The sequence below is a fragment of the Candoia aspera genome, chromosome 4 (genome assembly GCF_035149785.1).
Source record: "Candoia aspera isolate rCanAsp1 chromosome 4, rCanAsp1.hap2, whole genome shotgun sequence".
Lineage (NCBI taxonomy): Eukaryota > Metazoa > Chordata > Lepidosauria > Squamata > Boidae > Candoia > Candoia aspera.
Genome location: NC_086156.1, coordinates 72261849 through 72273857, shown reverse-complemented (window position 1 = coordinate 72273857; position 12009 = coordinate 72261849). Strand labels below are relative to the sequence as shown.

At 40.4% G+C, this 12009-nt stretch overlaps 1 protein-coding gene across 3 annotated transcripts in view; it reads left to right on the top strand.

Annotated features, from left to right (window-relative positions):
• Nucleotides 1-12009, top strand: part of ARHGAP27 (Rho GTPase activating protein 27) — a 42125-nt gene that overhangs the window by 18132 nt on the left and 11984 nt on the right. For 2 of the 3 annotated variants that reach the window (XM_063300502.1, XM_063300501.1), the window contains exons 3-4: nucleotides 9669-10100; nucleotides 11261-11455. In XM_063300502.1, coding sequence (XP_063156572.1) covers nucleotides 9669-10100; nucleotides 11261-11455 — 627 coding nt within the window. Of the gene's footprint in view, nucleotides 1-3470; nucleotides 3576-9668; nucleotides 10101-11260; nucleotides 11456-12009 lie in introns of those variants that run through there. The other variant, XM_063300503.1, reaches the window with a different exon arrangement.

The following is a 12009-nucleotide window of genomic DNA, read 5'->3' as shown; positions in this document are numbered from 1 at the left end:
GGATTGAGAACAAAAGCATGTAAAAGAAATAGGTTGGGGTGGATTGGTGATAGATGCTGATTGAGGATCAAATCATAAACAGGAATGTTAAGGGAGAATAGACTGGGAAGAAGACTGAAAAAGTAATGGCTAGATGGAGTTTATGAGAGCCTCAAAAATGGAGTGTACGAAACATAAAGAACAATAGGAGTGCGTGAAGCAGTATGTGGATATGATGATAGAGGCAAGGATGGCTTGGAAGGTACGAAGAGGCATAGTGAATGATGTTGGTGTAAACTAGGTTTAGCTACATTTTATTTTTTCTTATCTCAGGTTTTTAATTTCTCTTATCTTCTTGTTCCATTTCTGCGCTTTGCATATAATAGCTTATCCCAGAAGGCAATGGTCTGGTGGATATGCATGTGTGTATGGAAACCAATAGTGCTTTGTGGCCCTCTTTAAATTAAAGCTGCCAGTTTACATTGATGCTTTGTAGCATGCCCCATTAATATTTTAATTTTTTTTTTTAAGTCAGGGAAGGGAAGGTTGCTTGGTAGGTGCAAGAGTCCCTGGCACCACTTTGGGGATCTCAGATATAGAGTATTTTGACGTAGAGGCAATAAAGAGACAGGCTATTTGTCTTAAAATGGAAATTGAAGTTATTGTACAGTCATTTGAAAAAGTAAGTACACCCCATGTAATTTTTTTTTCTTTTTTAACATATGTGGACATACTAATATTTTATCTTCTTTCAAACAGTATAGAAAGATAAAGGTGATGCAATTTGACAAAAAACTATGAAAAATGGGCTTTGCAATGATTTATTCAACAAAAAATAGATATGCCATTTCCTTCTGTAGAAAAAGTAAGTGCACTCTTGGCTCTAATAACCTGATATTGCCCCCTTTGGCAGAAACAACCTCAAGTAAGTATTTCTTATAGCTGTCTGACAGTGTCTGACATCAACTGGGAGAATTTTTTTTCCTACTCCTGTGATGGAATGTGAGGGTGACCTTGGAAGACTGGGTGTGGGGAGAGGCCACCTAGGGAACAATCAGGTAAAAGGAAAGGGAGTCCCCGAAAGGGTAACCGTCTAAAGAAGAAACTTAGGAAAGACCCACCCTGACCTCCCGAGTGATAAATAGGGAGGGTGGGAGATTTGCATTTTCAGACTGGCAAGTTTCTGTTAATGTAGCCTTACAATAAAGTAGAATTAGCTCATCTAGTCATGTTTCCTGTCTGGTTTACCTGGGAGGGCTGACAATTCCATGCAGAAATCACCACGCGGCATCTTGATGGGTTTTAGATAGTAGATATATCTATACACACACACACACACACACATATATATATATAGATGTATTTATTTTGTCAATGACAAGCAAATTAAAAAAAACAACAGAGTAAAACATTAATACAGCTGTATACTGAAAGACAAATCACATAATACTATTACATAGATTCCTCTAATACTGTAATAATACACTGATTACCCAAGTGATGATAAATTTAATAATTAAAAACTAAAGACTATTATATAGAGTGTTCATGATCAAACTTTAGTCTTGCCCTGATGTTCTTTCTGGACAACAAAGGTTTCTTCCAGGCACACACCTCACGTAGATCTAATTTGTGCAGCTTCTCTCTAATGGAAGACTCATGCACTTTGACATCAGTAGTGTTGAGAGCTACCTGTAGGTCATGTGATGAAATTCTGGGGTTCTTAGAGACTTTTTTCAGCATCTTGTGTTCTGCTCTTGAGCTGAACTTGCTGGGCAGCCTGTCCTGGGCAAGCTGGCAGTTGTTGGAAAATTCCGCTTGTGGAATGATTGATGTCCAATTGTTTGGTGATCTTTTTAAATCCCTACCCAGGCTCATAGTCATCTATAACCTTCTCTCAAGGCCTCAGAGCACTCTTTTGATCTAGGCATGGTGATACCACACAATTCAACAACAAAGAGCAAATCAAACTTAATGTCTGAAGTTTAAATAAAACAGGTTCCTCCCAGGTCCTCTCTAATAATGTTCTAATCATTTGCACCTGATCTGGTGCACTTGATTCTAATTTTAGGTATTTGAGGTACCCGTAGTGATAAATGTAGGGGTGTACTTTTCCACATGCAAAATTTGCAGTTTTTATTTTTTTATTTAAATTACACACTGGACTATAAAATGTAAATGGTGCATGATATTTGTTATATTACATCCCCTTTATCAGTATTGTTGAAATGAAAACCAAATATCTATATGCTGAAATATGTTGAAAAAGTAAAAAAAAAAAGTGGGGTGTACTTAACTTTTTCATGTGACTGTATGTGAAGAGGTCCAACCTGTGGCTACAGCTGAGCTTCTAGGGAGATGCCCCTGTTCCATGGTTTCATTTCTTGCACATACTGCCTTGTAAACCACACCCATGTAATTGAACGCTGTTGCGGTTTCTGTACCCAGGTCAAAGTCAACATTAATGCAACAGGAAGATGTTCTTTTTTCTGGCTGCTCTTTAAAGTTAAAGGATAAAGTTTATCCTTTTATTTATCTTTGTGTGGGTGCACATGTGTGTGTATTATTCTGAGTTGCTCACCTCAAAGGCAAGGTGTCCTTTCCTTCCTTCAGGATTAGAATGTGACTTTGCTATTTTGCTGTTGGATTTCTTCTACGTAAGATTGGCAGTGGAGGAATGAATGGGGGGAGAGAGAGCACAATAGGGATGGCAAAATTAAGACTTTTTTGTACTTTGAACAGTTGCTTACATATCAGGTTCTCCCCAACAAGGCAAGCACATTTGCTATTTTGACATTTGGTCATCATCATCATCTCAGAATTTTCTCCTTTTTTATAGCATCTGTGTCCTAAAGCAATGACCCCAGTTTGTCTGTGGGAAGAACTGGCCTTATCATCCAGCCACAACAGAAAAGTACATTTGGCCAATATCTCTCTTCCCTTCAGCCCTCAAAGTCTGATGAGCCACATCTGGATTGCTACCAAGTACTTGTGTCTTAAGAACTGTACCATCCATAATTGTCCCTTAGTCCTCTGCCTTGTCACCTCTTTATATCCTGGAAAATAATTTTCCTGTTGGTTTTTGGAAGTAACAACAATAACAAAAAATCTCAAAGCCTATGTAGGCTGCATTGCTTGCTTCATTGAATAATTGCAACCAGCCTTATTTCAATTGGAATTTAGGCAAAGGGCTACCTCATTAAAAAGTGTTAGGTTTTTGGTGTTCTGACACATCGGTAAGTCTTTCTTTTATTCCTACTAAGGTAGAAAAGGAGGAAGAGATTTTAGTGAGTTAAAACAAAATGCTAAAAAAGAACATTACGTAGGACTCATTACCATTTTATGCCACAAACCCCAACAGGAAGCATGTGAAAGGCGAAGGGCCGAGTTCTTGTTTTGCACTTTATGTTGTGTTGCTTTCTGTCTCTTGATTGGCCTGTGGTTGAGAAAGCAGCTTTTTTTTCCCACTCTGCCATTTTCCTTCCGTTAAGGCACTGCTGCTAAGCTTTAGGCGGATCTTCTTGTTAGCAATGGGTGACTGGATTCCTAGATCACTTTCCTGGCGTAAATCACCCCGGACATCAGACTCATCTAAGGTATGGCGATGGGAAGGGTAGGAGATTGCCCTTTAAGTCAAAAGACTGCTAGACTTTGCTTGAAGGCTGTCCAGAACCTGTTGAGAGTGCTGGACCAGAAATGGGTGAATTAGATTCAGGCCAAATCTTAGTGAAGAGACATCACGCTGCTTTTCAAAGTGCAGGAACCTAGCAAAAAAACCTGCAAGAGTGGCTCTCAGTTTAATTCTCCAGGAAAACTCAGTACTAATTCAGTACTAATATACTACTCAGTTTCTGCCTATCATTGAACCTTTGTTGTCCAAAAAGCTGAATTTCTGCTTATCAGATAGTTGTAGAAAATATCAGTGCTCTATAAAGAACAGGGGAAAAAAACTTAACTACAATTAAGTTCACCACATCTTGGTGGCAGCAAAGTCCAAACATTAATTGTGCACTGTGTAAATAAGTGCTTCCTTTGAAATCAGGGAGTGTTTAGAAATACAGTAGGTCATGATAAGAGCTGTAAATAGATGAGCAATATGCAAACTGGTGGTCTCATGTAATGGGCTGTAAGACTAACCTTGGGAGACAGGAAGAAGAGCCAGAGCCTAGACAAGAGTCTGAAAAACAAAATCTGAATCCAAAGGAAGAATGGGGGTGGAGTAAGCATCTCAGAAGGGATAACCCCCCCCCCCATTCTCTGGAAAGTAAAGGCAGGAGGGGGAGTAGTGCTTTCAGACACGCAAGATTCTGTTATTGTAACCTTACAATAAAGGTAGTATTAGTACTCATGGTTTTGGTATCCTGTCTGGACTATCTCGAAGGGCTGACATCTCCAGATGTTTTGAGTTATAATTCCCCCGTTTGTCTTTGCTATGCCTTATATCCAGAAGGTGTTCAGGTAGGAATGACTGCTCTTAACTGTGTCTTTCTGTAATGTGCAAATTGGAATATAGTATGATCTGTCCTTTTCGCCAAACCCCACTTGAAACCAACAAACCAAAATAGAAATTGCTTGAACAGGATAGGCAATCTGTGATGTCCTTCAGATGTTTTGAACTAAGCCTCTGTGATTTTTAGTTAGGATGACCATTGGTAAAAGATTATTAGTTTAGAACATAGAAGGTGCTAGATTGTGTGCTCCCCTGCTTGACGATTGCAGACTATGCTTGAAGAATATTGGCAAAAAGGAAATTGGCATGCAAAAGGTAAAGGAGAAGGAATAGCTTAAGAGCTTGATCGTCCTTACAAGAAGTAAGAGGAGAAGCAAGTCAGTTGTTTTGGGCTGTCACTGTATGCAAATGAAAAAAAAAAAGGAACTCAAGGGGACTTACTTTTGAACAGGCATACGTAACAGTCTCTTCTCAGGTCTGCCTCTCCTGCGTAAAATCTGGTGCCTTCATGTCTTTCCTCTGAACTGTTTTTTTTCCAGGACACAGCTTTTGAGGTAACTGGGCGAGAGAAATACTGGCTGTGGGCATGTGCAGAAAGAAAAGGAGGGAAGGGGATAAGATCAGAATGTAGGAATTCCTCCTTTCACCCCATGATCAGGTCTTTAAAGGTTTGCAGAAACCGTTGTAAGACATGTCCTACTCAGCAGATTACAGCTGGTCCAGACTGGGTTTAAGTAGGGGAGGTTGTAATTGAGAATACTGCCTCAAGTGACTCTATGGCTGAAAACACATAACCGACATGGAGAGCTTAGTGTCTTAACGGTTGGGTTGCCACATGTCCAGATTTCTTGAATACATTTTCTTTTTGCCCTAGCATGCTCTTCCAGGCCAGGAAGAAAAACTATCCCCTGAAATTGGAGCAGAAGCAGCAGGCAGCATGTAGCATTTGGGGAAAGGATGCTACTGTATACAATATGCTAAGATAATGATTGAGTTGCCACAGCAAGCTGCACTACAAATTATGCATTCTTATTTTAGCCTAGTCCACCATATTATGCAAATCCAGCCTATTTTTGAACGAATTTATGGTCAAGAAGAGACTGAAACAGGATATCCCCAGGTTGTAGCACTTTCAGCTGGTGTACTAAATATAAATCTGCAGGCTTCACATTCAGAGCTTCTAATTTTCTCCAACGCATGCTCTTCTCTGAGCCTGGTCCTGACTATTGACATTATTTGCTCCTTTTTATTCCCCAAGTAAAAATAACATACAGTGGGTGGAGATACAGATATGTATTTGTGCCTTCAAGTCATTGTTGACTCCTGGCGACTGCCTGGACTAGTCCCTGCAGTTTTCTTGGCAAGGTTTTTCAGAAGTGGTTTGCCATTGCCTCCTTCCTAGGGCTGAGAGAGAGTGACTGGCCCAAGGTCACCCAGCTGGCTTCATGCCTAAGGCAGGACTAGAACTCACAGTCCCCCAGTTTCTAGCAATTTGTAATTTATCCTCTTCTGTCCATGTCCATCTCTAAAATGTGATCCTCTCTGGCAGATTTTGGTGGAAGTAATAGGTACTATATCGGGAAAAATGTTACACTGCTACCCTCTCTTGTAACTTTGGCTGTGTATGGTGAGTCACAGCATCATGAAGATCCCATGAGCCACGGAGCTGAGCATTCTGCTTCACTCTGATAGATTTTCCTTTGGCAGGCAGTTCTGTTTTGGTAGCACTTCTGTGCTGAATTGTTAAGCAACTTGGATCTGTTTTTATCTCCAACCCCTAGTACTTACATGCCCAAAAATAAATCAGCAACTTCCTCATTCAGAGATAGTCCAGAGTCTGTTGGCTTTCTTGTTGCTTTTGAGACTAATTTGTGTGTCCACTCTGTGTGCCAACACATAGCAGAATCATGTTTTTTCTCTTTCCATGTCACCCATTTTTAAATCTTACCTCTCAAGTGTCCATGACTTTGTGGCTGTCCCTTGTTAATCCTGATTCACAACTGTCTTTTTGTTGAAGACTTGTCCTCCCTAGTATCTTTATTTCTAAAGACTTCTCCTACTCCGTACTCGCCAAAAATGCTAGATTACAATTGTCCTCATTCTCTGCCTGTAGGACAAATTTCCAAAAGACATTTAGGCTGAGGAAGACTATTCAAGATCGTAAGCAGAGTCTGATCCAAATCATAGCCCTGAACAATTTTAGACACTTTAGAAGTAGGTTATCGTCTGATTAATTCTCACCAAACTAAATTCCAGGAGTTTGAATCTGACCAATATTTGTTGGTCTTAATTCTAACCCAGTCCAAAAGTTAAATGGTGATTTCAGTTAAACTTCATCTGGGTGGTGTGATTCGTTTTTCTTGTCATAGTCCAAAAGGTAGAAAAAGATTGAAAGGAAGGGGGGAAAAAAGACCTCTATGTTCACTGCCTTGAGTTATTTATAAAAATAATAAAGGCAGGATAGTAAGTAAATAAATAAATAAATGTAGCCAGTCAAGTGCTTTCTCACTTCTGACCAGGAAAATAAAATCATTTAAATTCCTAGTTTCTTTTCTGTGTCTCTCTTATATAGTGGCTTAGCAATTACGGGAATTGGAGTCCAACATATCTAAGAACTGGATTTGGCTAGGCAGCCATAACACTGCACTTAGCGTAGAAATATTAGCACATACATATGTAAGATAGAGCAATACACATTCCAATAACAGCATCAAAGGTGAGGAAAATCATTTGAAAGGGAGAAGTGATCATCAGAATTAAAAAGCAGAATCCAGAGAAAAGCCGTTTTAGTCCAAAATTTCCCCTTTATTTTGGATTCCAAACTTATTCTATTTCTTTGCTCCAGATCTCAGAAATATGAGGTCTTATATACATATCTCAGCAGAGATAAATCTTGGGATTGCAATATACTTAATATATAACTAATATTTACTGAAGTTTTATTTTGTCAGTTTAGCTGTTGAATAGATTTGAGGACAGTGAGCAAGAAGAAAACTGGCTTAAACTGAAAACTATGCATCTTTGTTGGCATAGTTTTGGAATTTCTTCACACCTAGCTACTGTTAAAGGACACAAGTACACAGTCGAAAACGGGTTGGATGGAAGACAGTTGGACTTTGTGGAGTATGTTAACTGTCAACTTACAGATCAGCTAAGACTAGGTCAATTGACAGGGTGAAAACAAGGGAAGCTGGAAGATGTAAGCTGTTTGGTAAATCAATCAATATTTTATTACAGTCACAGACCAGAATTACAAATAAAATACAGATGTATACAAATACAGATAAAATGCATTAAAAATAATATTAAAGGTGGGATCATCAGTGGGCAATCAAAGTCTGCCTAATTTTACAGACAGTATAACAAAATTTAGCTATATTCAAAGAAACTGAATTATACTGATCAGTTAGCAACAACTGAATTTCCCAGGTATTTTATCAAATAGGGAGTTATAAAACGGGTCTGTGAGTCCTTATAGAGAAGGTACAGTATAGCAGGACATGAGCTGTAGTTTCCATATCCCCTTGTCCACAGGGACACAATCTCAGCTCATATGGAACTTTTTTGTATCGGCCCTCCAAAACTGCTGTGGGAAGAGCATTGCAACATGCTAGAGTTAATGCCCTTCGGAATTTGGAGACGGTTATATAATGTAAGTATCTTGCCAGTTTATCAAAATGGGCTTGACTGCTCAGGAAAACGTTCTTAGGTAGAGCAGACTGGTCCTGTTGGACTTCCAGATCTTTGATACGTTGTTTAAATGCACTAAGTGCCTGCTCATAGCCCATTATTAGGAACACCTCCCTGGAGAAGCCAAGATGTTGCAGTTTTTGTGAAATAGTCCTGAACCATACTGATTTATAATTGTCCTCAATAAGGAAAGAACTCAAACCTGTGGGAAAGAACAGTAATTTCAACCGATGTGCTGTATTATAGTGTTAAGGCCATGGACCTGTTTCGGCTTAAGACAGCCCTCCATCCCTCCATCCCTCCATCCCTCCATCCCTCCTTAATGCTACATTTGGAATGCAGGGTCTACCTGGAATAGCCCTTAGGAATTTGGACTGAACCCTTTCCAGAGGAGTGAAGGAAGGGTAAGGTCCTAGCTGGGCACCAAAGAGTAGTTGTACACGAGCTGAGCTGAATATAGCTTCCGTGCTGCTGGGACAGGCTGTGCTCCTCTGGTAAAATGAGAGGACTGAATTGCGGCCACTGTTTTTTCAGCATTTTGTATAGCATAGTTTTGGTGTGCAGTGCATTTAGTGGAGCTATGGGAAACTCTTCGGTAAATATTACTCTGTTTTTGAAATATTAGGGTACCAGTAAAAAATGTAATGAAACATCCAAAGGAACAGTGAAAGGCTTGAGGGATACATTTGTTGGCAGATTGCTGGGAAAGCCTTTAGCCCAGGAGAGATCAGAAAAGTCACACACACCAGGCATTTCTATAAAAATAATTTTATTTACAGAAAGCAAAACGAAAGCAAAAACATATTTAAAGGACTTAGCTCTCATTGAGAGCAAGCCTGGCTGACTACATGCCGGCAGACAAGAGAAAGAGGAACTGAAACAAGTCCGGGCAGCTTCCTCCCCCCAGGTGCAATAATTGACATTCGAAAAGGGGGCAGTTGAATTCAACCTCTGCACCCGGCCAAAAATGATTAGAGACAATAGCACCTTAATCTGTTAGTAGGAAAACCATTAACAACATTGCAGGTTTGATTTACTTTTGAGTGAAACAGCAGAAAGCATTTGTGTGGGTTTGGATGTATTTAATGAATTGTTTCCTTATTAATATAAAATGTCAGGCCATTGCAAGCAAGCAGCACTACATCTCAAAATAATTGTAATCCTGGTATTTTTTGCCAAGGCTGTTTTCTACACTTTAAATAAATTTATTTATGCACAAATAATCTTGAAGATTCCTTTAATTTGTATGGTCTTTCTCTATACAAATGTCTTCTGGAGCAGAAATATTGAACATGGAATAGTTAAAACTTTGTGTCTCTCCTTAAATTGTGTATTATCTGATTTCTTTTGCCCCTTGTTATACTGTTCTTTTATATTTGAAATGGAGTTTGTTAGAGGTATTAATTATTAATTTTTAAAATGTGATTTTTCAATCCTGGCTCCTTAGCAGCTAGCCAGGAATTATGGTTTAAGCCATTCAGAGGGCTAGTTAAGGGAAGAATCTCATATAATGATGTGACTGGATGACTTTCCTTTATTGTTTTCACAGCCGTTTGAAGAGGTGGCCACAGATCCAGTATATGTGAACCTACAAGAACTTCAGTTGGAGCACAGGACTGCCACTGCCAACAATGCCCAATCCTCACTCCAGCCATGCCTCAGCAGCTCCTTGAAGAACTGGGAAACTCACACTGACACCGAAAGCGGTCACTTGTTCTATTACAATTCTGTGACTGGTCAGACAACATGGGAGTCTCCCTTTGAGGCTTCCTTGGATAGTGTGAGTCCCTCCCATCCTCACTCTCCCAGCCCTGCCACACCTGCTAACTGGAACCAATATGTAGATGAGGCCAGTGGGCAGATATTCTTCTATAACGCAGCAACAGGTGAGACGTCGTGGGATGCACCCCAGGTGAATGAGATTCTCAGTCCTCCAGAGATGCAGCCTGCATTTACTCCTTACAGCTCTCTGGATCAGAGGGTAAGTGGATGGGAGGGGATTATAGGTATTGAGTGAAGTCTTCTTGGCACTGGCAAGCCATGGGAGGCAAATGCAGTTAGTGGTAACAGGATGGCTCATACCCCAAGACAGTGAGAGGGCACATGACGACCAACTTAATGTGTTTTTTTTCCAGTCCATGAGGTAGCATAAAAATATGTTGGCAAAATTTGCTTTGTCTCTAATGCCTCAGTAATGAGGGTTGGGGGGGTACTGTCCTAATTTATTGCAGGGCAAGTTAAAGTTCAGTAATTGGTGGATTTGCCTGCTGGCGGGAAAAACATCCACCAATAGCTCTCCCTGGTATAGTCCAAGGGTAGAAGGTGAGTTTTAACAGAACAGCAGAGTGACCTGTGTGACAGAACCTTTAAATACAAATACTCTTCTAGCTGTAGCACCCCACAAAGCAACCTGCATGTCAATTGGGCCATTTTTTCTCTACGTGGATCACTTTAGAAAGGCCCTGATCTATTTACTGTAGTGAACTTGGAGCTGGCTGTTTTAGGGTTAAGTCAGTCCAGCAACACAAACAAAAATGGTCATGTGGGGAAATTGGCAGTGACCAGAGAGGAGAGACATGTTTGCAGCAGCCAATGGGAATTGGGCTGTTTCCATCCCCTGCCATTTCATCACTGCAGTTGCCACCATTGGGAGAAGATGCTTTGGGAGAACATTGCTTTCAGACTGGATCAGAAAGATCCATTGTTAGCTGGCTTTGGTTGTAGGCTGGGGCTGAGAGCAAGACATGTAGACGTGTCTTAGAAAAAACAAGATATCTATGAGCCGAAGTTTGGGGGAAATGTAGATATAGCCTGTGACTCAAGTTTAATGAGCATTGCTATGTTAAGTACATATTAAATACAAAAGAAAATGATAAAATAACATAACATAATATAATACTGTGGTGGGGATCAGGCCCACAACTCATATAATTATAACTGGGGAAGAAGCAGGTCTCCAGGACCTCCTTAAAGGCCAGCAGGGCTGGGGCCAACTGAATTTTGGGGTGGAGAGATTGTTCCACGGGGCAGGCACTATTCTCCTGCCTTGGGGGAAGAGACCTCTAAGTCAGAATCCCCTGAATTGTTTGAGGAGGAGGAAAAGTTGTGTATTGTTGATCTCTTTTCTGGAATTTTTTTCAGCCACCAACTCCAGAAACTGACTATCCTAGCTTTTCTCCTGATGAACTTGAACACTACCCAGAGGAAGATTATTCTCCAGTTGGCTCCTACAAGCAATTTGACTATACCAGTATTCCTTCAGCATACCAGGGCTGGGCTTCCCATGGCAACCAGGAAGGACCAATGTTTGATGGCAGCCTTCATGTCTCAGACATGGTAAGGATAGCTTGGAAAGATTGGTAGTGAGGATACACATGGAGATTCAAGTTCGAAATGAGGAATTTCCAGACCATGAGAGCTATTAAGCAGTGGACCAGCCTACCTCCTGGAGTTGTGGATGCTCCATCACTGGAGGTTTTCAAACAAAAGTTGGGCAGTCATTTGTTTGAGAAGATCTGAGGATTCCTGCCCTGGGCAGGAGGTTGGACCAGAAGACCTCCAAGGTCCCTTCCAACCCTATGATTCTGAGTATAAGGTTAATTTTACTATGAGGCTGAGTGAGGCATTCTAGTGGCAAAATCAGAGCCCTGTTAAAGTAAAATGTCAATTATGTAATCACATAGAACAAGGGATTTGCTCTACTATGTATATACAGCCATCATAATTTATTCAGTAAACCATGGTTAAGCAAACCAGCATTTAGTGCAGTGTGTGATCCCAGTCAAGGAGATGAACACCATGAAAATGTCAGCCTGTAAAGCAGACTTTTAAAGCTTAATCAATTGGCATACAAGTTCCATCATCTCCAACCAGACACTAAGGCAGGCTGC